We start from the raw sequence: 23,911 nt of genomic DNA, 5'->3' as shown, positions 1-23,911 counted from the left end.
CAGTGACTTTTATACAGACACTGACTGTCGCACAATCTCTTCTTTAATGAAACAAGTGCGCCCCGTGAAAACAGTTAAATCTGCTTTCCCAGCTCAGGCTGGCGGGAAAGCAATAGGCTAGCACACAGCATGCAGAGGAAAATGGTTCTGATTTGCAGGTTGTTATTGGTCCTTCCTCAAACCCAAGCACAAAATTCCTGTGGATCATTCACTCTGGCACAGCCTTTCCTTTCCCTGTCCAGAGCAGTGATCAAATGCCACCCCCATTGCTGGAGCTGACATTTAAAAATTCCTGCTTTTTTGGGAGGTGGAGGAGGCAAGTTCTTTGGCATTTCTCAAACAGGAGAAATCAAAATCCTTGGCTTTCTAAAAGGAGCCCTGTGCAAGGAGCAGAGGGCTCTGTTTATTTGTTTATTTGTAGGTGGTGTTTCATGCTCAGGTGCCACGCAGCCCAGCCCAGGAGAAGCTCCTGGCTCCTGTTTGTTGTGGAAGCAGCTCCAAGGAGCTGCTGTGTGTGTGCCCTGTGCTCTAGGTGAACAGGCTCAGATATCAATCTAGCCAAGGTTATTTAAAAATTGCATTCCTGACAAGTTCTGTGAAAACAGGGCAGTGCCTGGTGGACAAGGACCTTCCCAGCAGCACAGATTTGCTGCTGCCAGAGCTCTCCCAGCACTGCTCCATGAATGCCACATGACACGGAGAGCACACAGGTGTCCCCAACCTGCCACTCCTCAAGTCCAATTATTTTATTTTTCCAACTTTCCTGCTGGGTTGATAAACATGGGAAGAGATCTGGTTACAGAGATGAAGCATGCCTTTATAATTTGTGTTTGCCTTTAAAATGTTGCCTGGTTACTCCCTAAACTATCATCAAACACTTAGCACTGTGACAGTGACTCCCAACAAACACCTCTGCCCAGAGCCAGCAGCAAGAGTGACAGGCACAAGTTGGTGTGTTGGACACCCACCAGGCCAAATGTGCCCTGGCACACTCCTGGGCACCACGAGAGTTATTCTGCATTGTTATCTCTGGTTATTCTGCATTTCAGCTCCATGGGTAGCTCACCCTCCTCAGTGCAGCTCTGCAGCTTCCCAAAGCCAGGGCAGGAATAAATGAGCAGGAATAAATAAATAAAGCCAGTTTGCAGGAATAAATGAGCATTGTGCCCCCAGTGACCCATCCAACACTCCAGGGAGCTCTGCAGGCAGCAGGACACTTGCTAATAACACAAAATTGATATTTTGAGTTTTAACACCAAAATTCCAGCAAGTTACAAGTGTTTAAAGTTTTAAAGAAGCTGAAGCCAAGGCACCTGACGTGACACACTCAGCAGTGTCACTGTCACCCTCCCTGGCAGGGCTCAGGTGACTGAAGGATGGAAACACCACAGGTATCTCCTAGAAACTGCAGTGATCTTGCTCACCTATCCTTCCAGCAGCTGAAAGGAACTCTGGAACGGCAAAATTCTCAAGGACACTTCAGGAGAAGCCATCTCTCTTGGTGCACCTTCAGACTACATTTATTTTCTTTCTTCTTGCCTTGTCATCACCAGCTCATTCATATATTGGTTTTACATCCAACCCTTATTGCTTTGAAACTGTGAAGCGATGAACTCCCAGAAACTATTATTATTTCTCCTAAAAGGTGTAACATTAATTTATACCAAATTCAGATGCAGCCTACTCCTCATGGGTATCCAGTGGTTTAAAGTCCTAGAAAAATAATATTTATCAAATAATATTTATCAGCTTTGCTCCATCAGTGCTCAGACACTTTTCCCTCAGAGCACTGAAACTGCTCAGCCATCGCTCCATGGGCAATTCCATCAACCCTGTCCCAAAGGCCACTCCACAGGGCTGCCCTCAATCACCCAGCAGTTCCAGCCCTGTGCTCACCTGGTGTCCCCACACAGCCTGACACAGCACAGGCACAGCCAGAGCCTCCTGCCCTTCCCCTGCTGCCTGAGAGCTGCAGCTCCTGCTGCCACACACCCTTAACAACCAGCATCTCCCTCATGCCCCTGCTGCAGGGCATCTCCAGGGCTGGGTCAGTCAAACGCCTCCTCACTGTGGGGTGGAGCACGGATGGAAACACTCCAGGTGTCTCTGCTATTTGGGAAGGTAAAATAACAACAGCTTTTTTTCAAAAAGGCTTTTCCTGGGGTGGGCTGAGTGGCACCTGAGCATGAAACACCACCTACAAATAAACAAATAAACAGAGCCCTCTGCTCCTTGCACAGGGCTCCTTTTAGAAAGCCAAGGATTTTGATTTCTCCTGTTTGAGAAATGCCAAAGAACTTGCCTCCTCCACCTCCCAAAAAAGCAGGAATTTTTAAATGTCAGCTCCAGCAATGGGGGTGGCATTTGATCACTGCTCTGGACAGGGAAAGGAAAGGCTGTGCCAGAGTGAATGATCTACCAGAATTTGTGCTTGGGTTTGAGGAAGGACCAATAACAACCTGCAAATCAGAACCATTTTCCTCTGCATCCTGTCTGTCCTGCTGGCTGGATGTGGTTCTGTCCCTTCCTGAGATAAATCACAGAGCCACGCTCCAGGTCTGGGCTGGCTGAGCACATGGGGTTAATAATTAGCAGGATACATAGCAGAGGTCACCCAAAGCCCAGTCCTGGCTCACCCTGCCCTTGTTCCAGTGACCCACACACAGGGACTGTGTGCCTGTCCCAGCACACGAGGTGGCCACACTGGTTATTCCCTCACCCAGCACTGCCCCAACCTGGGGGGACTGGCCCAGCTGGGAACTGAGACTGGTTTAGAAATCACAAATCACGAGAGAGGTATTTGCAACATTAGCCCGAAATTCCCCAAATTCCTGAGGAGAAAAGTGTGCCGTGCTCAGCCTGGCAGCCAGGGCTGAGTCAGCAGAGAGGACAAAGCAAACAGGACTCTGTCCTGCCCAATGCAGCATTCCCCACCACAGCAGCCACAACTGGCACTTGGTTTGACTTTTTAGCCCTAATTAAGTTGGAAGAATCTCAAATATGGTTTAGTTTTCACTGTCAGTCACTCCCTTTATTAAGGACCATTAATGAATCTTTAGCAGAATTAATTCAGAAATTGCAGCATAGCTGCTGTGTTTGTGAACAGCAGTTCATGGGTAACGTGCTGCTCACCCAACAAATCCCAGCAGCTCTGGGGAGAGTGATCTGCTGTGATTCAGGAGATGAGCAGAGCACACAGGGCAGCTGCAGTCTGGAGAGAACCAGGGGAGCTCCATGGGCTGGGTGAGGGCTCCTGATGCCCACAGTGCCCAGCTCAGTGCCCTGGGGCTCACAGGGGTTTCAGCAGCTCAGCTGAAGGGCAGAGACAATCCAGAGGGGAAAAGTGCCCTGGCCAGAGCTGCCAGGACTTGCTCTGACACCCACAGAGCCATGGGCACGCAGGGGAGCAGATCTCTGCCTTCCTCCAGCCCTTCATTCACACAAGGAGCCCTCCCAGGAGAAATGAAAACCACACAGGCCATCCCCACACTTACATTTCAGCCCTTATTTGCATTCTGTTTAGCACTAACCCAAGATTAGTAGGAGCTGGCAAGCCACAGGCTGGACAGGGTTTATTTGGACTGCAGAGCCTCAGCACAGCAGTGGTTTCCATTCTCCATCAGCCCTGCTTAAGTTGTTCTACTTCCCATGTGGAATAATTCTGTTTAGACAAAGATTACACTGTCCACTGAGAGAATGACTCAAGGAGGCCCTTTAGCTTTAAGATCTGCCATGTAAGCTCACTCATTTAACTTCTGCTCTTCTCCTTTCCAAACAAACAACCAAGCACTGACCACTCAACAAAGGGGACTGGCAACTCTCACTGCAGTGACCTCCTTCCCAAGCTGCTTCATCCTGCCTCATCTGCACTGAAGAGACAGCAATATGACAGCAGGGCCACTGCAGGGCCATGCCTTGGTCTGTGCCCTGAGTGTCCAGCCACAGCCTGGAGAGACAGCAATGTGACAGCAGGGCCACTGCAGGGCATGGTTTAGTGCTATGTCCAGCCACACACAGGGCACAGATCACCCCCCAGGGCAAGGCCAGGCACAGATACTCATGGCAGCCACCAAATCCTCCTGCCATGGACACTCATGGCAGCCACCAAATCCTCCTCCAGTTTCCTGATCCATGTGTTCCTGTTCACGTACTCCTGATCCATGCACTCCTGTGCATGTGTTCCTGCAGTCTCCTGATCCATGCACTCCTGTGCATGTGTTCCTGCAGTTTCCTGATCCATGCACTCCTGTCCATGTGTTCCTGCAGTTTCCTGATCCATGCACTCCTGTGCATGTGTTCCTGCAGTTTCCTGATCCATGCACTCCTGTGCATGTGTTCCTGCAGTTTCCTGATCCATGCACTCCTGTCCATGTGTTCCTGCAGTTTCCTGATCCATGCACTCTTGTCCATGTGTTCCTCACCCAGGCTTTTTTGCCCCCACTACATCCTGAGGCACAGAGTTTAGCTCTGCTGTTAAAAAATTTGCTTCTTTTTGCTGTTTTGGACACATTATCTGCAAATTTCAAGTAATGATTGTTCCTGCATAGGAAGAGAAGGATGGAGAGGCTCCCCATTCCCTCTGCCTGTGCCACTTCAGAGTCAGACTCCTGTTACATCTGACCTGAATGGTCATTTCCTTACTGGAGTTTTGTTCATTCTGGTTGTTCTTTCAATGTCTCCTGTTCCATCTCCTCTCTGCTCAAAGCAGGGCTGTACAAAGTGCACATTTAAAAGGAACTTTAGAGATCCTCCAGCTCCACCCCTGCCATGGCAGGGACACCTTCCACTGTCCCAGGCTGCTCCAGCCCTGTCCAGCCTGGCCTTGGGCACTGCCAGCCCCAGCTGCTCTGGGCACCCTGTGCCAGGGCCTCCCCACCCTCCCAGGGAACAATTCCTTCCTAATCTCTAATTTAAACTTCTGCTTTGGCAGTTTACACCCATTCCCCTATGTGCTGTCACGCCATCCCTGGTCCCTCTCCAGCTCTCCTGGAGCCCCTTGAGGCACTGGAAGGGGCTCTGAGGTCTCCCCAGGGCTTTTTCTTCTCCAGGCTGAATAACTCCAGTCCTCAGAGCATCAACCTGGAGCCTCCCCTGGCCTGGCTCCAGCAGCTCCAGGTCCTGTCTGAGCTGGAGGCAGCTCTGCATGTGGGCTCTCACCTGTGTTTGTGCTTGGCATTCTAAGTCTATGTATTCTAAAAGTATTACATTATTATAGATTGATTGTATGTATTATGAAAAGACTGTATGTATTAGAAAGAAAATGTGTCCAGTCTATGGCAAAAATGTTTCTTAGATGGATCCCTTTCCCACTCACTCCTCACACTCTCTACCTGATTTACAGGCCCTGCTGCTTTTAGATGTCCCCAGACCCCTCATCCCTTCAGCTCCTGCTCAAGCAGCAGCAGCTCCAGCATTACCAAGGGAATTCATCTTTCCCAAGATGCTCATGCACAAAAAGCACAAACAGAGGAATGCAGGTTCCAGGGTCTGCAGCAGCAACTCCCAAACCATAAAAAGCACAAAACAATGGGAAGGATTGACCAATCTTTAACCACTTCTCATATGAAGGCCTTTCCTCACACTGCTTACAGCCCCCTTTGCTTAGGATTGTTATCAAACTCCTTTTGCAAAGCTCATCATGAGCACAGGGTCTCCAGATTCTGAGCAGGACCCTCAGAGATGGCTCCAGCAGCTCTCATCTGGCTGCTCTGCTGCCAAATGTTTTTGTGCAGCACAGTCCATCAGCTATACCATCTCTGAGATCAAGGATTTAGTTCTTGCAAATTTTCTATTTTCAGTATTTTCCATTTACTAACCCTTCAGAGAATGATTTCCTGCTATTTTCCCCCAATTTTCTGCAAGAACTTCCCTGAGCAACTTCACAGCAGATACACATAAAGAGGTAGACATCTATTTTTTCCTGCTTTTTCTTCTGCATTTTCCTTCTCCCCACCATCTGATGGCTTTGAAAAAGCCCTAGAACAGGATGAATTTGAATGGCCCAAGGTGACCAGAAAGCCATGAGCTTTTATCACCTTCTTCTCTAAAACAGATGCACAACACCTTGCAACCCTGAGTCCTTGAGAAAGGCTCCAAAGCCTGCCAGGAACACCTGAGAGCATCAATCCTGGACAAGTGAGAGGAGGCTGGAGATGCACCAAGACAGAAATTGGCAATTGTGCTGCTGGGATCCAGGACAAGGAGCAGGACAAGGAGCAGGACAGTCCCCACCTCTGGGGTCCCAGACAAGGAGCAGGACAGAGCAGCCCTCACCTCTCCCCACTGGCCAAGGGATAAACCCTGCTCTGCTGCTCCCTTGCCAAAAACCAACAAATTTAAAAGGAAGGGGAGGAAAAAGGAGCTGCAGCAAGTGCTGGCAGTGGCAGTATAGCTGCACTCCCAGTTCAGCAGCCCAGGAATGCAGCAGTTCTGACAAACCCCAGCTTTGTGCCCAGCACAGCTCTCATGCTGCTGCCGAGATTAGAGCACATTGGAGGTTTTGTTACATCAAGGCATTGCTGCTTGTGCCTGTCATCCCAGGCTTGGGCCAAGCAGGAGCAAATTAGCCATTTCACAACTACCTAGAAATAAAAGGAGTTTAATTTAAAGGAAAGCTTCGGTGCAGGAGCAGGTGCTGACTGAGTGATCACACAAAATGATTCATCTCATGAATGATCTCCCAAGTTGGGAGCACTTAGCCTTGAATTCCTGTCTGTAGGCACAGTCACAATTCAATTATAAGGCCAGCTTGCACAGCAAGTCTTAAAGTAATCTCTGCTTGCTCAGAATATCAACCAAAAAAGCCCATGGAAGTGGCTCATCTACTGCAGCACTGCACCTCGGGAGGGGGAAGAAAACCCAGGCACCAAGGAAACTAAAAATTCCTTATGTAACAATTGTCACCCTTGTGACATTTGTAAATACAACAAAGTTACTGAAATTACATAAAAAAGATGTCAACTTCCAAGCAATTAAGCCTTCAGAGAGAGCTGTGCACTTAAAGTGTCATCATGGCTAATTAAGTGCCCAACCTTGAGCTGAACAATAAACAGGGACCCAGTCACATTTTGACACAGAGAAGGACAAAGGTCAGCAGAGCACTAAAACTTTTCCAACAATAACAAAAAAAGTTTAAAATGCAGTTTCTAGAACTAGATTGTGTAAGCTCAGTAGGTACCTGCTGCCATTCACAGCTGGCCAAGCAAGGTGCAGTAATTTCAATCCTGACAACTCCCAGCCCCTGAATCCCACAGGTTTAATACCAACAGCCAGAACACAAAGGTGAGGGGAAGGAGATGAAATATTGCAAAACAAGTTCAGCTGACAGAAGTATTTATCATTCTACTTCAAATTCAAAAATAATGAGGCAGGAGACTTCCAGCATGATGGATTTCAGTTTTTTCTACTGTGTTTCCTGCTTCAGGAATCTCCCTGCACTCAGCCATGCACACACTGCATGTGACACTCCTGGAGGTGTACAAGCAATCTGGATGTTAATGGTGTCATCACCTGAGCATTTATATTCCACACCTGCCTGAGTGGACCAAGTGAAAGCCCAGAATTCTCAATGTAACCATAAAGGGACCTATAAATCCTTCACGTGACATTTACCAAGCAGCCAGTTCTGCTGGGATCATCATCCTGCACTCTGTAACTCCTTAAAAGGCCTTGGGGACCCTTTTGGGAAGTGAAGATGTAATGAAAACACCAAGAACATTAATGGCACATTTATCAGGTTCCATCTGCTCCTCACAACCGAGAACACCAACCATCACTTCCAACTTTTCCAGTCTCAGAACAATTTTTCCCCTTTTCATTTTTATTTAATAGATTTAATAGACCTTTAAAAGAAAAAAATTGTCTTATTTTACTTTCAATTCTTGTCTTCCGTAGCTGGGGGTGGCTATGCCCCCAAGGGAGGACTTAAATCAAGATTCACTACAAATATAGCTCAAGAAGATGTTTTCAAGGCAGAAGCACTGCACCTGTAGGCAGTTCTGGCTCCTCCAACACCAAGTGTTCCCTTCCCCTCTGAGGCTGTTTCCGATAAACCTTCTCTGCAACAGGATTAAAGGCAGGCCTAAAATATCAGTGCTAATTTGGTGCTCATCAAGATGTCCTCAGGGAAACAGGATAAAAAGGAGACTAAGCATAATTATACAAGAGTAATATTGACAGGCAAGCTGGGCTTTAGCAGCAAAAAGTCAACAAGTTTTCCTCAATATTTCCTCTGAAGCACTTGTATGTCACTGAATAAACAGGCACAATAAAACAAAGCCACACTTCCTCCAGAAATCCAGTGGGAAAACTGGAAGGGAAGAGGGAAAAGAGAAAGTCAGCTGTGGAAAAAGCACTAGAGGAAAATTTGTGAGTGCTGCTTTTGCACAATCAAATCTCCCTTGCAGGTAAAGTATTGTCACAGCCCTATCAGCCCTAGAAAGTTCATTTTTTCTCAAAGAAAATCCTGCTCTGTGGCAAATTTTCATGGCCCATAATTTTGGGCAGGACTGAAGAACACTAGCAAGGCTTGCAAATTGTATAACCAAGCAGAATTAAGGTCAACATTGTCCCAGGGATTAGGACAGCAATTCCTTATGATCATGTCAGCAATGCTGCGTGGGGCCAGCCCAGCCCTACCCCAGTGCTGGGCTCTGCTCCAGCCCATCACCCCTGGCCATGGGTACTCCCTGCTTCACCTCCTCCCCCTCAGGGAAATGAAGGGAAGGTGCAGCAGAAATCCACTAAACCACCTGTGAAGTAACACCCTACCACCACAGCACTTTGAAAAATAATTACTGGGGGAAAGAGAGGGGAAATCCAGTCTGGAAAGCTGAACTGGAGGTTACTATCTGCTGCGGTCAGGCACTGGGTAATGAGGCTTTTCCTGAAGAGAAACCCTGACTGGCATAACTAGAATGCAGCCCAGGCCCTGCCTGTCTCCAACAAGAGCTCCTTCAACTCAATCTTTAATGCAATTGCTGCTGCAAGGGCAGCACTCAGCACACCCTGCACTGCCCGAGTTTGCTTTTTCCCTGCAAAACCTGCCCCAAATCCCTGCTCAGCTGCAACACTCAGCCATGGAGAGCAACCCTGCACCTCCCAGAAATCCTTTTGTGTGCCTGGGGAGTCCATCCCCTCCAAACTGGGCTCTCAGATCTATTCTGTGTGTCAGACTCTTCCCCCAGCCCCTGCCCTCTGTCTTTGGCAAGCACTGCCCCACATTTCCAGCCATTCCTCGCTCCCTAGAGGGCACAGGCAGGGCTGGCCTGGGCAGCCAGGGGGGCAGGAGGTGCCCCCAAATAGGAAATTATTCAGGGGGCGAAGGACAGAGCAGGGGTTGATGGCTGGCAGGCAGCAATGCTTCCACACACACTCTTCCACCACAGCACACATGGAGAACTGCAGAGATTCCTTTGTATCCCCAGCTCAGGAAAAATCAGAGTGTTCCAGCCATGTTCAACACAAGGAATAACTATGGAGGTGCACATACACCAGTTCTGCTGACCAGAAAACCCTTTGCTTTCATAATCTAAATGAAAATCTCCATTTTCTTATTTAAACACACAAAACCTCAGCAAAGCAGAAGCTGGAAGCTGAGCTGTGAGTCTCCATGCTCTGAATTAGAGGCATGAAAGCACTGAGAGCCTGAGTAACACTTTAGTCACTGTGCCCAACTCTGAGCACAGTAAAATTGTGGTTTCAGGAATCAGCTTGCTCAGAGTCACAGCTCAGGTCCAGGTATCCTGTTAATCACAGTAAACAGCTCACAAACACCTGGAAATGAGTAGTTTGTGATTAGCTGCAAGGAAAATAAACATGATTATACTGCACAAAATACCACTGAACAGGCCAGGAAAATCCAGCCAACCACTTTCATTAATCTAGATTAGTGGCCAGGATATTTCTATTAGGGGAAGGTCATATTCTCCAAAGAAATTGCATTCCTACGGTTTCAATTTCAGGTCTGAATCCTAATAATTAAACTTCAGACGTCAAACACTGAAACACAACAGCCATTCCTATCAAAAGGAGCCTGTGGATATGCTGCAGCAGCAGAAGCAGGACTTCAATAATCCTGGAAAAACTCCTCTCTCTGTATGTACCACCCCAGCTATGTGCACAGAACAGACAGGAACTGCACAGCAACACTTTTACAAGCATGTGTCAGTAACTTGTCAGCAACAGCACCCCGGCCAAGGATTCTGCTGCACATAAATGCTTGCAGACACCTCTGATGACTAATCTGAAGAGTTTTGATTAACCCAGCTAATGGTTACAGACACATTTCTACCAGGCAAAACTTCCTGACACAGATTCTCTGTTGCATTGAAGACTGAGTGCTGACTGAAACACAGGGCAGAGTTAGGAGTAATGAGGGACATTTTGCACATTGTGTTAAATACTTGATAGGGAAAACCCATCCTCACCAAGCCCTGGGCACACTCAGTAGCTGACCTTGTGTTGCCACTGATAACCAGAAACAAACTGAATAACGTGTTACTGTTTAGACAAATATTATTTGGTGCTCTAACGACTACAAAACCTTGGTTGTTGTAGCTGCAAGTTTTATTTACATGGAGACAAAGTTCCCTGAAGTGTCTCTGCAGCAGGGGCCCTGGAGGCACAGAAGCAGCAGGGTCAGTGGCAAAGCCCCCCACTCCACCTGGCACAAACACTCACCGCTCCCCCTCACCAGCACTCACGCCTGGGCTGGAGTTTTTATTTATCCCTGCAATGCAGCTGTGCAGACAAATCATCAATGGGAAATTCACCAAATCCTGCAAATGCTGCCTAAAACAAACAGGGAGTGGCTCCATACAGGTGAAGGGCACTGGAAACACAGATTTTGTTACCCTTAAACAGGTTATTCCCTAAATAATGGATCCCATTGCATGGGTTTCATCCACTCTTATTCCAAGCTATGCCTTCATTAGTTCAGATGAGAACTCAGGCTATCAAAACCAAAAAGCAAGCACAGAGAGATTCAATACAAAATATAAACCTCCATGCATCAGAAGGAAAGAAAAGAGGACTGTAACCAAACATACACGTGCATTTATTTTAATTCCACCTTCCAAAAATAGTAACATTTCTGCATGTAGCAGGATCTCCAGAGATACAAATGAATTCCAGCAGGGTATGTGAGCAAATATATGGAGCACCCGGAGTGTGGTGATTGCTGACATTGACTTACTTTATTAGAGGACATTTGGCTCAAGGATATTTCAGTGCATTCTTGAGACCATTTCAAGAGGTGCTTTCAGACTGGGAAGCACTTAATCACAATCCACTTGAGACTGCTACAATAAAACCCTTAAAATAAATCTTAAAGTTTGCCCTGCTATTATTCCACATGCACTTATTAGGGGTGCTCTGATCTGAGCTGTTAGAGGTTGTTGTTCTGGTCAAGAAGTCAGAGTTTCTTTGACAAAATCACATGAAAACAGAGCCCCAGGTATCCATGGGAAGCAGAACAACTCCTGGTGGCCCCAATTTGCTGCTCCCCTGCCTGTCCCTGCATCACCTCTCTGCTGGCACAGCTCTGCTGAGGTGAAAGGACACTCAGCAACCTGCAGTTGATTATTAAGCAGCTCTAAAGACAAAGTCACAAATCAAGAAACAAAGACTTGCGTGATGTATTTAAAGTGTCTAAAAAACCAAAAGTTAACAATTAAATGGTTTAACCTGGCAGCAGAAACAGCTTTCCCTCAGTTTGTGTGAAGTAGGTCAAACAGCTCTTCCCCTCCTCCCAGCCCAAACTCAGCTACAGCACAACACACAGCAAGGTGTGCAGATCAAGCTGGTTACACACACAACATGCTGCTGTCCCCACACCTCCAACAGCCCCCTAAACAGGAATCAGTGTTGGAATGAGCTGTGCTTCCAAAATCCTGTGTCAGAAAAGCAAGTGTGTGAGTACAACAGCACGTGCTCATTTCTGTCACATCAGATTCAGTTTTCATGTTTGTCCAGCACAGCCTTAAAGCCAAAATTCAAACCATGAGCCCTCCACGAACTCACTCTATTCTGCTACAGACACACATCAGTCAGGAGAAAAAGACAGAAATTCCTCCAGGTTAAGTATTTCCCCGACCCCTTTTTGAACTCAAGCCCCCATTGTTGCATTGTCACCTCGGATTATCTGGCAGCTGCCAAACACCAGCACTTTTATAGCACTGCCTTTTCAACCCCACTCTTTCACTCCTTCATCCAGAGCCAGTGCACAACATCTTTGGGCATGCAATTAGCTCTTTTCTTTGAGGAACAAAGTATTTCTGCCACAACTCCCAGAGCAGCAATGGCCCAGCCCGGCTGTGCTGGTGCATCTCAGTGAGTTACAAACCTGGTTCTCTCCCCTCTTTAAAACCCCAATTGCACATGGCAAACCCCAGCTGCAGGGACACTGAGGGGTGGCCAGGCAGTGTCCAAGCCCAGATGCTCCTTACCTTGCAGCATGCACCTGTAGGCAGACTCGGAGATGGCGTAAATGTGCGGTGGCATTTCGTGGCGCTTCTTCCCTCTGTACATCTCAATAATGTTCTCTGAATAAATTGGGAGGTTCTTGTAAGGATTTATGACTACACAAAACAGCCCTGAATAGGTCTGGGAAAAGAAAAAAATAACAAACATTTCTGTTAGTAAACGGTATTGAAATAAAGTCGTAAAGAACAGAAAGCCTTTTCACAGGTTCTAGAATATTTATCTTAAAACAAAATTGAGGTGCTTTTTGTAGAGCAACTCAAAGAACACGCTATATTCAAATTATTGGTTCCTAGTTCTCTTAAAAGGCTCTTTAATTACCTGCATAAAAAGTAATTTAAAGATAATAAGGCTAGGTAAATTTGAAGAGGAGTATCTGATCTCTTTCCCACAGACATTTAAATCTCTCTTCCGTTTGCCAAGTTCCAGCTCTATGGACACCTTTTGATGTTCACCTCCTTCAGTAAAATATGCATTCCAAGTTAGTTTCATTTTGAAGGAACTGATAATATCCATTGCGCTGGTAAATAATCTAGATGAGGGAAGAGCTTATGTCAAACCACCATAATTTCTGCTGTCCTGTCTCATAACTGTCCATCCTTCCTGCCATCAGCCCTTTTCATCCCACAGAGGGCTCATTCCCTCCCTTGCCAGCCCAGCTGAGGGATAGATCTGCCCTACAGATGTTTCACACCCTCCCTGCAGAGCTGACACTGCACACAAGTGGACAAGCAGAGTGTCAAGGAACACAAATTGGACACTGGTGATTTCACTGAGACATTTCTGATCAGCCAAAATGCCTCAAGTGCCACAGGACTGAGCCCAGCAGTGCCCACAGGGTGCATTTCCCCAAGCAGTCTCCTGCAGCAAAATCCATCCCTGCTCCTGCAGTTATTCCTGAGGAACCATGACAGAAGAGCCCTGGCAGAAGGAGGAGCACAGGCAGCCACGGACACTGGGTTAGGAGGAGGACAGAGGAGCCTGGACTAGCCCAGGATCAGGGGCTCTGACACTACTCCCTGCACACAGCACAGCTCCTGGGTGCTCCCTGTCCAAGGAATCTGCTTGGCCACAGCCCCTCCAGCAGCAACCACACCTGACTGCTCTGAGGAAAGCAGAATATCCAATCTCTCCATTCCCTGACTGCTCTGAAGAAAGCAGAATCTCTCCATTCACTGCTGTCTCCTCAAATGCTCAGTTCCTTTTGATCACTGCTGAAATTCCCATCTTTACCAGCTCAGGAAGGGAGCAACAGAGATCAGGTTTGGCAGAAATAGGAAATACCCTTCTGAATGTCAGGAAAACCAAATTTCTTACCTCTGCATGTTGAGAGGAGAAAAAGGATGGGGAGAATAAACAGAAAGCTTTAACAGCTCTCGAGAGCCCAGAGTACTCAGCAGGTTACCCAGGATATAACATTTGTCCATTTTAAAAAGTATTTCTGCTGCAGTCTGCCTCCTTTTTCCTTTGTAAGTATAAAAGATTTTATTTGGAGGAAAAGGCGCCCCCCTGTCCTTTCTACAGCTCCACCAGCCTCTGGCAAGACAGGCAGAAGGTGTTCTCTGAACTGAGTCCAGCAGCACCATCAGCAAAGAAAAAGAACTTGGTTTTCAGCCAGGTGTCCTGACATGGGGACATCTTATGTCCTTGCAGGAAAATACTCCCTCTGCTTTGGTGAGATCTGCTGGATGATAACTGCAGGGCCTTGCCACCCCAACAAGGTATTTATTTCTCAAGAGAAAGGAAATACATCTTATCAGGGCAACCGAGCCAAGCATAAAGAACAACTTATCAGTCATTAACTCAACATAACATGGGGCTCTTGGCAGGTGGGCAGCTCCTCCCCAGCCTCTTTCCTACCACTGTCCCTCCTGCCAGCATCAGTGCTCCTGCCCCTCTGACTGACCTGGATAGTGCTGCAGACAAATGTCACCCAGAGCTGGCTGCAAACTGCAGCACTTCCCTGCCCAAATCCATTCCTGCTCCCTGGGGAAGGGAGGGAAGGCAGGACAGTGATGTTAACAGCTTGCTACAGCCATGCAAGGAGTCAATTAACTGCTCAACAGAGGCACCCCTTCCCAGCAGCCTCCCTGTGCCCAGCTGAGGTCACCCACATCCCTCTGCCACCACCAGCAGTGACACAGAGGCTCTGAGAATGCCACAAGCCTGGTTCCAGCCCAGCCTTCCAGACAGGGCAACCAGAAGAAGGAAGAGGTTTGCCAAGCCCAGCACAGAATCACAGCTCCGAGCCAGGGAGCAGCACCTCCCCTGTGCTCCTCCAGTGCAGGCACAGCTCAGGAGGGAGCTGGTCACTGCTGAGAGCTGGGAGAGGAATTGCCAGGGCCAGAGTCCATCCCAGAGCTGTCCCAGCACAGCCCTGAGCAGTGCAAAGCACCACAAGGAGCTGGGGCCAGCAGGGCTCTGTCCTCCAGGAGGGGTCTGGATGCTCACTCTGCTCTGCTCCTTACCCACTGAGCCTCACAGACTGGCAATTCCCCTGCTGGGCTGCTGCTCCTCATCCTCATAGACTGGCCATTTCCCTGCTGAGCTGCTGCTCCTCATCCTCAGAGTTTGGCCATTTCCCTGCTGAGCTGCTGCTCCTCATCCTCACAGATTGGCCATGTCCCTCCTGGGCTGCTGCTCCTCACTCATTGAGCCTCAGAGTCTGGCCATTTCCCTGCTGAGCTGCTGCTCCTCATCCTCAGAGTTTGGCCATTTCCCTGCTGAGCTGCTGCTGCTCATCCTCAGAGTTTGGCCATTTCCCTGCTGAGCTGCTGCTCCTCATCCTCAGAGTTTGGCCATTTCCCTGCTGGGCTGCTGCTGCTCACCTGAGCAAGGACAGAACTCCCAAAGCTCTCAGGGAATTATTGCAAACCCACCTGCATTGGTGACCCTCTCCCAACACAACCTTGACTGCTCTGCAGGTTCATCCAGAACTCTGACTTTGTTTTGGCATTTAATGTTCCCAAAGGAAAGCTGTTGTTCTTTCCCCAGAATCACTGCCCTTGCCTAGACATAAATAAATTGATCTAGTAAATAATTAAAAAAAAAATTAAGTGATGGGATAAAGCAATTCTTTGAAGATGATCCTTCTCTCCTCCCTCCAGTTGCTTTGGCATCTTTAGTTTATTTCCCCAGCACAAACATGGAGTAAATGTTACTATTTTAGCTACATAAAGAATTAATAACCTAGAAACATAAACTTAACAAACCTCTATTGATAACACCTAACCTGGAAGCCTGTCCAGCTATCTCCTGCAGCAGCAGCTGATGGACCTGTGAACCTGGAAGGAATGGAATAAGCAAAGCCCAACATAACCAAACCAGAGAAGGCCAACAAATACCTGGGCAACTGGAAAGGGTTAATTGAAGAAGCTCTGTATTGAACAGGGCTGAATTAGAAGTTATGAAGCACAAAATTCTACATTTTGTTAGTGCTGGGGTTCATTTATTTGAAACTAAATCTAAAGGAGATGCTTGGATCCCAGACTATCCCTCTGTGCCATGGCAGCTCTTTGCATGCAGCACCCTGAAGTTCAGCACCCTGATCTCCTGAATGTGTTACCAGTTCCCTCTCCTGCTGTTTCCCTGCAGAATTTCAAAATGAGACCTTGCCCAAACCAGCACCACCCTGCACTGCCTTCATTTATTCACAGGAAGATGGAATTGAATTTTCCCAATTTCCTGACTGTCATCTATTGCAGCAAGCAATACATGAACATATTGGTGGGCTGGCTTCATGGCTTGGCAGGCACAGAAGCACAGAAAGGATGCTTTTAATGAGCCAAATTTAATTGGGAGGGAGCAAATGGTACCAAAATCTTCCACAGCTGTTTTATAACTGCAAGTCTCACAGTGAATCACCGTGCCTAAAAAAGCAGGAAAGGGCTTTGTGCATGGAAACCAAACACATGAACAGTAGGGACTGTTTAAAACCCCTCAAAAAAGCTTCTTGGTGAGCAGCCCCAGGAGAAATTATCAGCAATACACACACATCTGTTTAACAAATGGACACCCATTGAATGAACTCTATCCTGTGCACTCTGAATAGTCAGGTGGGAATGAGAGCTGGCATCAGCTGGGTGAGCTCCAGTAACAGCCCAGGCTGGAGGGAGAACCAGCCCTCATTCATTTTTCAGCTGACAGAGGTGGATGAGCACATTAAGAATTGAAAGGCAAGCAAAGATGCTGATTCACCTTGAGCTGATGGATCAGCTGTTGGAACACATTCCTGCCTCAGGAACAGCCAGCACCAGCCCAGCACAGGACAGGACAGCTGGAATGCACTCTGCAGGCAGGGCTCCAGACACCAGCAGTAAAGGACACTCTGACTGAGGGCTGGGTTATACAAGCTCCCCTCCAGGACACTAAATGTGCAGCTTGAAGGTTTCCAGATGCTTCCAGCCTGTATCCAGTAGTTTATCATGCAGTAATTTGGGTTCTGGTAAGCTGTCCAAACCTGCAGAGCTCAGGATCCTGGCACTGGCCTGTTTCACACCCCACTCCATCCCTGCAGCCTGGCAGGGAGTGAACAACTGGCAAACAGGGGGAGTTACTCCAAGGTGAAACCACCTCTGCTCTGCCAGGCCATGCAGAGGCCTCCTCAAAGCAGCACTGAGACACCAGCACCATGCAGGTACAGCTGGGCACTGTAACAACCAGTGTGGTGATCTAACCCCAAAATACAGGTTTAATATTTATCTGCAATTCTTCACATATGAAAAGTGACAGATCCACTCTATTACTACATAAATAATTAAGCTGAAGTAAGCATCTAGCCAGCTCTCATTATTAGCTGAAACAGAAACCAGCCATGCCTAGCCCAGCACTGCTTTCAGCATTATCCCATAACTAAGGGAGTGGAGCTCACTCTCCAGTTGATAAATTGCCCCAACAGAGCATTTTCTTTGTCTGGTTTTCATTTCCTGAGGTTACAGACTCACCTTTCACACTCCAAGCTGAGTTCCCTGACCTAGACATGGTTTTCTCACACCTTCTCACCTTTTCTCCCTGGAGTTATCTAAGCCAAGCCATAAAGAAGGGCAGGGACTCCTCTTCCCCAGAGGGGATGAAGGTGAGGCTGTGTCCTGGGGTGGGCACAGCACTGGAATCAAAGGGTGCTCAGCAAGGGCAAGGAGCAGCCTGGGAAGCTCAGGTCAGAGCCTGGGGATCACAGCCACAGATCCACTCAGGGCAGCCCAGCAGGAGAGTGAGAAAGAGAAGGAACCCAACACACCCAGCAGGCAGGAATGGAAAAGCTGAGCCCACACTATAGATGATGTGTCTGTGGATGTTCTGCAGAGCTGGGGCTGAGCAGAGGCTCAGCAGGGCTGAGTTTCCACACTCACAGCCCTCAGGTGATGTGCTCAGAGAGAACCCCCAGCCCAACAGTGCCCTGCCAGCTCCTCCTCTCACACAGACACACTCAGGGTCACAGCCTGGGCTCAAACTGCCTCAGCACTGCTCAGAGCTAAAACACGAGCTGAGCTTGCAGCAGGGCCACAAGAGAATTAAAATCCACCCACCAGGCTCCTGGAGAGCTGCATGTCAGAGCCTGACTGCCCCACACACAGCCCTGCAGCAGCTCTGACCCAGGCACAGGGCTGGAAGGGTGTCCTGAGCACAATGCAGCCCCCCGAGCACCTGCACACGAGAGAACAGAGCAAACTGCTGCTCCTTTTTACCCACCCTTTTTTACAGAAACACACTTTGACAAGAACAAGCCCTTACTCACACCTCTGCTTGCCTAATTCACTTCCTTGCAGTCCCTCAGACACTTCTAACCCTGCACACAGCTCCCTCAACTTGAGCACATTTATGAGTCTTCCAAAAATCAGAGTCAACATCAATAAAAGTTCTTGTGCCAAAGCAGTTCCACTAGTGAACCCCAGCACTTCTTCTGCCACATGCTGGGTATCAGACCCAGGGACTGGCTTGTGGTAGGAAACAGCATTAAGTAACAAACTCCATTTTTTGCAGGTTTCCTTTAATACCAATCTTTGACACTCAGTAACGTGAAACATTCCCAACTGGACCAGCAGGAAAATTAAAGCAATTAGAACACAGATGCTTATATAATAGCAGAGATTGTTCTAGGTTACACTCAGGCCTCACAGGAGGCAGCAGCTTAGCAGAAGGAACAGCTTAAAGACAGCTCCTCCAGTGCAGGGCTGTAAGAGCTGCCACCCACAGCAGGCTCTGGAGCTGGGGACTGTGCCACGGCTCCATTCCTTCCCTCTCCTACTACAATAAAATAGAAAGTACATTCAGAAGTGAAATAACAGGGCTACAGACTCATTACAGAGGTAACAGTTGCAATTACCAATAAATACCTGCTGCAGTGCTTTACTTGCACAACACTGAGCACGTTTTCTACTTCACTGGTGCACAGAAAGCACAGCAGCCCTGTGCCAGGAGAGCAGAACCAGCAGGAGGCTTCCAGGAACTCAAAGCCTCACACAAACAGCTTCCAACGCTTTTTCAAAACTCTTGGCTTAAAAAAAAAACCATGGGGGAGTGAGAAGGGAAGATAATACACAGTTCACTGGAGCTTGGGGGACTCTGAAGCTGTATCTAAACCTTTCCCCAAGCTTCACCAGCTTGTTGTCCTTCCTCAAGAACTCTTCACTCCAACCTGACTCACCCCACAGCACACACACCGTGGGTACCTGTCCCCACCTGAGCCCCCCAGGGCTCCCCACAGCCCCCTCCAGTCACAAGGGACCATCTGGACACTGGCACAGTCACCATGTGAGAAATTCTCTGTTCATTTCAGTCCTTCTGGCTCAATGGGGCAGGAAGCAGTTAAGGAGAAGCTGCAATGATCTCTGGGGCTATCACAAAGCCACACAAGCACCTGGGGGCAAGGGCTTATCCAGGAAAGCTGGGCCTACCACAGATATGGCAACTGCAATGGTTTTAAAATAAATCACTATAAAGTACATGGAATTTGGGATACCTTGGTTAATACCTAAGCTTAATTATACCCTGTGTGTGAGCAATTCCTTCATCCCATCTCACTGCACTGGGAACTTCTGAGTGCACAAGGTAGACTTGTGCCCTGCCAGAGCATCAGAAAAGGCACTCAGGCTTCAAATTTACAGACCCAGGGAGTGGGAAATGTGCATTTACCCCAGAAGTGCTCCATGTTCACCTGCACTCACCAGTCAGACCATTAACAGCAGCCAGCTGCAGCTCACGTCCTGGAGTCCCTGTAGAATCAGAACTTTGTGCCAAACCTGCACAGCCATGAGAGACCCACTGGCTTTGACTGGATATTTCTGTCCACAGGAGTATATAAGGTGATGTTTCTAAATTTAAAATACATTTTTAAAAGCAGGATTGAAGAGTCTTTCTGGCCATCAAAAGAGCTTTAAATTGCTGGGTAAAGTGCCACCTAATGCCCGTCACAGCTTGTGACAAAGAACTAAGTGTGGTCCTGAAAGAGCAGCATGCTGGGCTGAGGGACCCTCACCATCCCTTCTTCCCAGTGGATTTCACTTCTCCATCTCATTCTCTGACCCAAAGGCTTCTTCCCCCATGAAATCATGTTCTGCAGACACAACCTGAGCACAAACCAAGCTCTAGGGCTGATATCTAGAAACCTCCACAGTGGCATTTGACATGCAGGCCTTACAAGAATAAAAATGTTTCCTCAGCCAGGGTACAGACTCCAGTGAGCGAAAACCTCTGACTAGAACTGCTCCTTTCTTAAAGCAACACCCCCAGAAAGTCACCTGGAACTCAGTTCATGGGATAAGGATATTCAGGAAGCACCATAAAACCAGTCTGAGCAAAATCATGTTTATTCCAAATCTTCAAATGGCCTCCTAAGCCTGTGGGTATTCCTCCTGGGTGCCCTCCCAGTGAACCACCTCCAGCTCCTGATTTGCAGCTGAGGGATGTCACTAATGCAGCCTGGAGCCAGGATTAAAGGTGGCCACTCGAAAGCAGGGCAGCCCCAGCAGCTCAGTTTTGAACTGGAGAATCAACACTCACAAGCATTCACAGGAAGTAAAACCCACTCCAGCAGGATGTGAAGATCAATTCAGAGCATTAGTGACTGAAATGATAGGTAAGAAACATTGATATCCCTAGAAAAGAACAGGACTTGGGGAAGTTCAGCCATGAAACACAAGGGAGAGTGAAAATCCCAAGCAAAGGCAGAAACAATAAAAAAACAACCAAACTACCTGCTGTAGGTGGCTCTACCTTCACAGAAACAGCACTAACACTCCAAATAAACCTTGTGACAACCAATGCAATAGATGATGTTGAAGTGGAGCAAGCAAGTTATTTCATCTCCAAATCAAACAGGGATTACCACAACTGACATTCCAACCACCTTTCCCAGCATTCTTGTACAATCCTGCTCCTTTCCATGCTCTGTGCTGCCACGAGCAGACCCCAGAGGGACTGGACCAAGCAGTCACACCATGCCTTCACAATCCCTGACCTTCCATGTTCTCCACTCTGCTCACCTCCCCCAGCTCAGCAGTGGTGCTCAGAGCCTGAGATCACCACGCTTGGCAGGCAGCAGAGATGCTGCAAGTTCCAGAAACTGCTGGCCACCCCTACTTGGATGTTACATGAAACTCTTGGAGGAAGCACCAGTGCCCAGGGCACCGTGGGCCTTAGTCAGCCTCCTGTTCCTGGACACAGATCACAGCCAGATGACTGCAGCCACCCAAAGCTCACTCCTTTCCTTTCTAGGGACAGACAGGAAACACGTGGCCAGTCTACTTCACTCGGCATTCTTGCATCTTTCACTTCCTAGAAAGGCAACACTCCAGGCTGCCTGTTGGGAAATTCCAGGAGACCTGATCAGATTCACCACCTGCACCTCAACTGCTTGAGACCAACACCAAAATACACAATTTTCATTTGGTTATTATGGGAGTACAACCTGGAAATCCAACCAGAGCTTTAACTAGCTCCTGTCAGCACAGCCAAACCACCAGAACTCACTTGAGCTCAGCTCACCTGGGCTCTTTTCCTTACACCAGGCAAACAGGAACGTGGGCAATGGCTCTGGGTTGTGCCAGCAGCAGCAGTGCCACATCCATGAAGTTCAGGGATGCCACAGAGAGCCCCCAGCAGCTCAAGCTCCTGCAGGGTCCCTCTGGCCTGTGAATCCCTGCAGCATCCAGTCCCCCACACACCCCACACCGCCCTGCTGCACACCCTCACCAAGCAAGCCAGGTTACACCTCAGCCCAGGAGCCAAGTGTTACAGCTGCACTGAACCAGGGCTCTTGGGAAGAGCAGCATCCTCCAGCAACATCCCTGTAACTCAGCAAAGCCCAACAAATGCTGGAGCTTCTCAGCCCAACCAGGCTCTCCCAGCTTGGGCAGGGAGGCCACAAACCCCACATGCAGTGACCCCCCTGTGGCAGAGCATCACACAAGGAACAAGCTCCAGTGTGCCCCAGCAGAGCAGGACGAACCCTTTGGGAAGGGAATAAGGTCAGGCACCTGCGGGACCTCACAAACCCCACATGCAGGAGCAGCCAGGCAGCCAGGGGAACTGTCAGACCAAAGTGACATCTCATGCCCTGTGTGCCAGCACCCCGACAAACACCTGGGCCTGTGTTTGCAGGCCCTGAGCTAGAGCTTGCTGTGACATTCAAGGCCTGCAGGTTTTTAACTTCCATCATGAAATAGGGCTATAATAATTGTAATGAATTTCCTAACAGTCATAATTAGGATTGATACACAGACTGGAAACTTTTGACCTATCAACATGTTTACTTTTGATTTTCAATCCATTAATTAGGCCATTAGTTTCCTTATGCAGGAATCATTCCAAAAGTATTTTTCACCCAGCTCTGCTATGAGCACCTTGATGTAAGGCCTTGGAGGAGGAAGCTGACAACAACACACAAATACAGAAAAAACACTTTGTAGTTGAACATAATTTTAATAAGTCCAAATACTATCAAGGGTCAAGCTAAAAATGTACCCCCTAATCCCCAGATGGAGGGGAATATGAGCCAACTATCAGGACTAAATAAAATGGAGTGTTTATAAAAAGTGAAGCAAGCATTTAAGCAGATGTTCCAGTGTCTTTTGAGACAGAAAGTCTCCTTGTAGCTGTTCCTGACTCCCTGGCCCAACAGTCACTGTGCAGCCAGGCTGACAAGAGAGCAGGAGCTGCCTCTGACTGCAGGCACAGACCTGGGACAGAGCCCAGGGGAGGAGCAGGGTCAGACACAGCACCAAGGCCACTGCGATTCCCAACTCCAGAGCAAGATGCTGATAAGCCAGATGCTCTATCAGTGCTTCAAAACCACTGGAAAAAAACAAGCTTTATCTTATTGGTTTATTTTAAGCCCTTGAACACATCCCTTCCTGGCCACTAGGCTGATATTCAGTTCCAAAAAGACATTTCGCACTCGCAGTACTCCCAAACTTCATATTTTAAATACCAGCAGAGCCTCTTATTGCCATTTTTAACACACAGCAAGTTAAAACAAGAGATGTGCTCATTCACATGAGCAGTTAACCTCAGCAATCCAGCAAAGCGAGGGTTTGTCACCTCCCTCAGCTCAAGGAAGCCACTCGCCACTGCTCAGTGGATCAGTTCAGCAGGAGGCAAGTGCTCCAAGGAGCAGCACAGCAGACCCTCCCCAGCTGCCATGGCACACTCTGTGGCTGGAAGATGCTCACAGAAATGTATTATTTGTTTTATGACAGAACTCTTGACCTGTACACAGCACGGAAAAAGACTTTGGACTCATGCAAATGCTGGGGATACAAAGTATTTAGGCTGCCAAAATCAAAGCCAGGACCTACTCTGACAGCAGGGATGGCAATCAGGTAAGGTCAGCTGAATTAGCACCCAGAATGGATCCCATAATTACTACTTACATAGATGAGCCCAGAGTAATAGCGATCCTTTAAATTATGCAATACAGAGGCTTCATTTAAACAGGTTAATTCTGCCATGTCTTCCACTTTGGAGAACTTGGGAGGATTCATCTTCTGAACATCATCTTTATTGACGAGTGCCTTCTTCCCGTTCTCCGCCAGTTCAACCAACACCTCGTCCCCCTTCTCCTCCTTGATGCTGGCTGCCTCGAAGCCATGGCGCTCCGAGGGGATCCACACCAGCTTCTTGGCAGTCCAGTCAGCCTGGGTGGCAGGGTTGTAGATGACAGCCCTGTCCACGAAGAGGTAGCGCTCAGGATCCTCCTGGCCCAACCTCTGCGCCATCCCGGCAAGAGAAGGGCTCTGCTCCCAGTCACCCTGCCAGAGAGAGGGGAAAGCAAGGAGCACGTTACACACAGCATCACAAGCCAGTGATCCAGCGCCAGCTCCTGCTCTGGGAGAAGCAGCACCAGGCATCGCTCCCAGCCTGGAGGAGCTGCTGCACCACCAAGGCTCTGCTCACACACCTGTGCCACACAACAGATCAGTTACCTGTCAAGTGC

General features: G+C 48.2%; 1 protein-coding gene across 1 annotated transcript in view; it reads right to left on the bottom strand.

Annotated features, from left to right (window-relative positions):
- The window catches only part of MYH10 (myosin heavy chain 10), an 83,251-nt gene extending 59,542 nt beyond the window's left edge, over positions 1 to 23,709 (bottom strand). The window contains exons 1-2 of the mRNA XM_058817368.1: positions 23,349 to 23,709; positions 12,447 to 12,603 (exon numbers count right to left, since the gene is read on the bottom strand). Of these exons, the coding sequence (XP_058673351.1) occupies positions 12,447 to 12,603; positions 23,349 to 23,693 (502 nt within the window). The 5' untranslated portion in view covers positions 23,694 to 23,709. The remainder of the gene's footprint in view (positions 1 to 12,446; positions 12,604 to 23,348) is intronic.
- Between the last annotated feature and the right edge of the window lie 202 nt (positions 23,710 to 23,911).

This window comes from Ammospiza caudacuta, chromosome 19 (assembly GCF_027887145.1).
Source record: "Ammospiza caudacuta isolate bAmmCau1 chromosome 19, bAmmCau1.pri, whole genome shotgun sequence".
Lineage (NCBI taxonomy): Eukaryota > Metazoa > Chordata > Aves > Passeriformes > Passerellidae > Ammospiza > Ammospiza caudacuta.
Note: the sequence above shows the minus strand (reverse complement) of the source record. Positions and strands in the feature narration are given on the sequence as shown.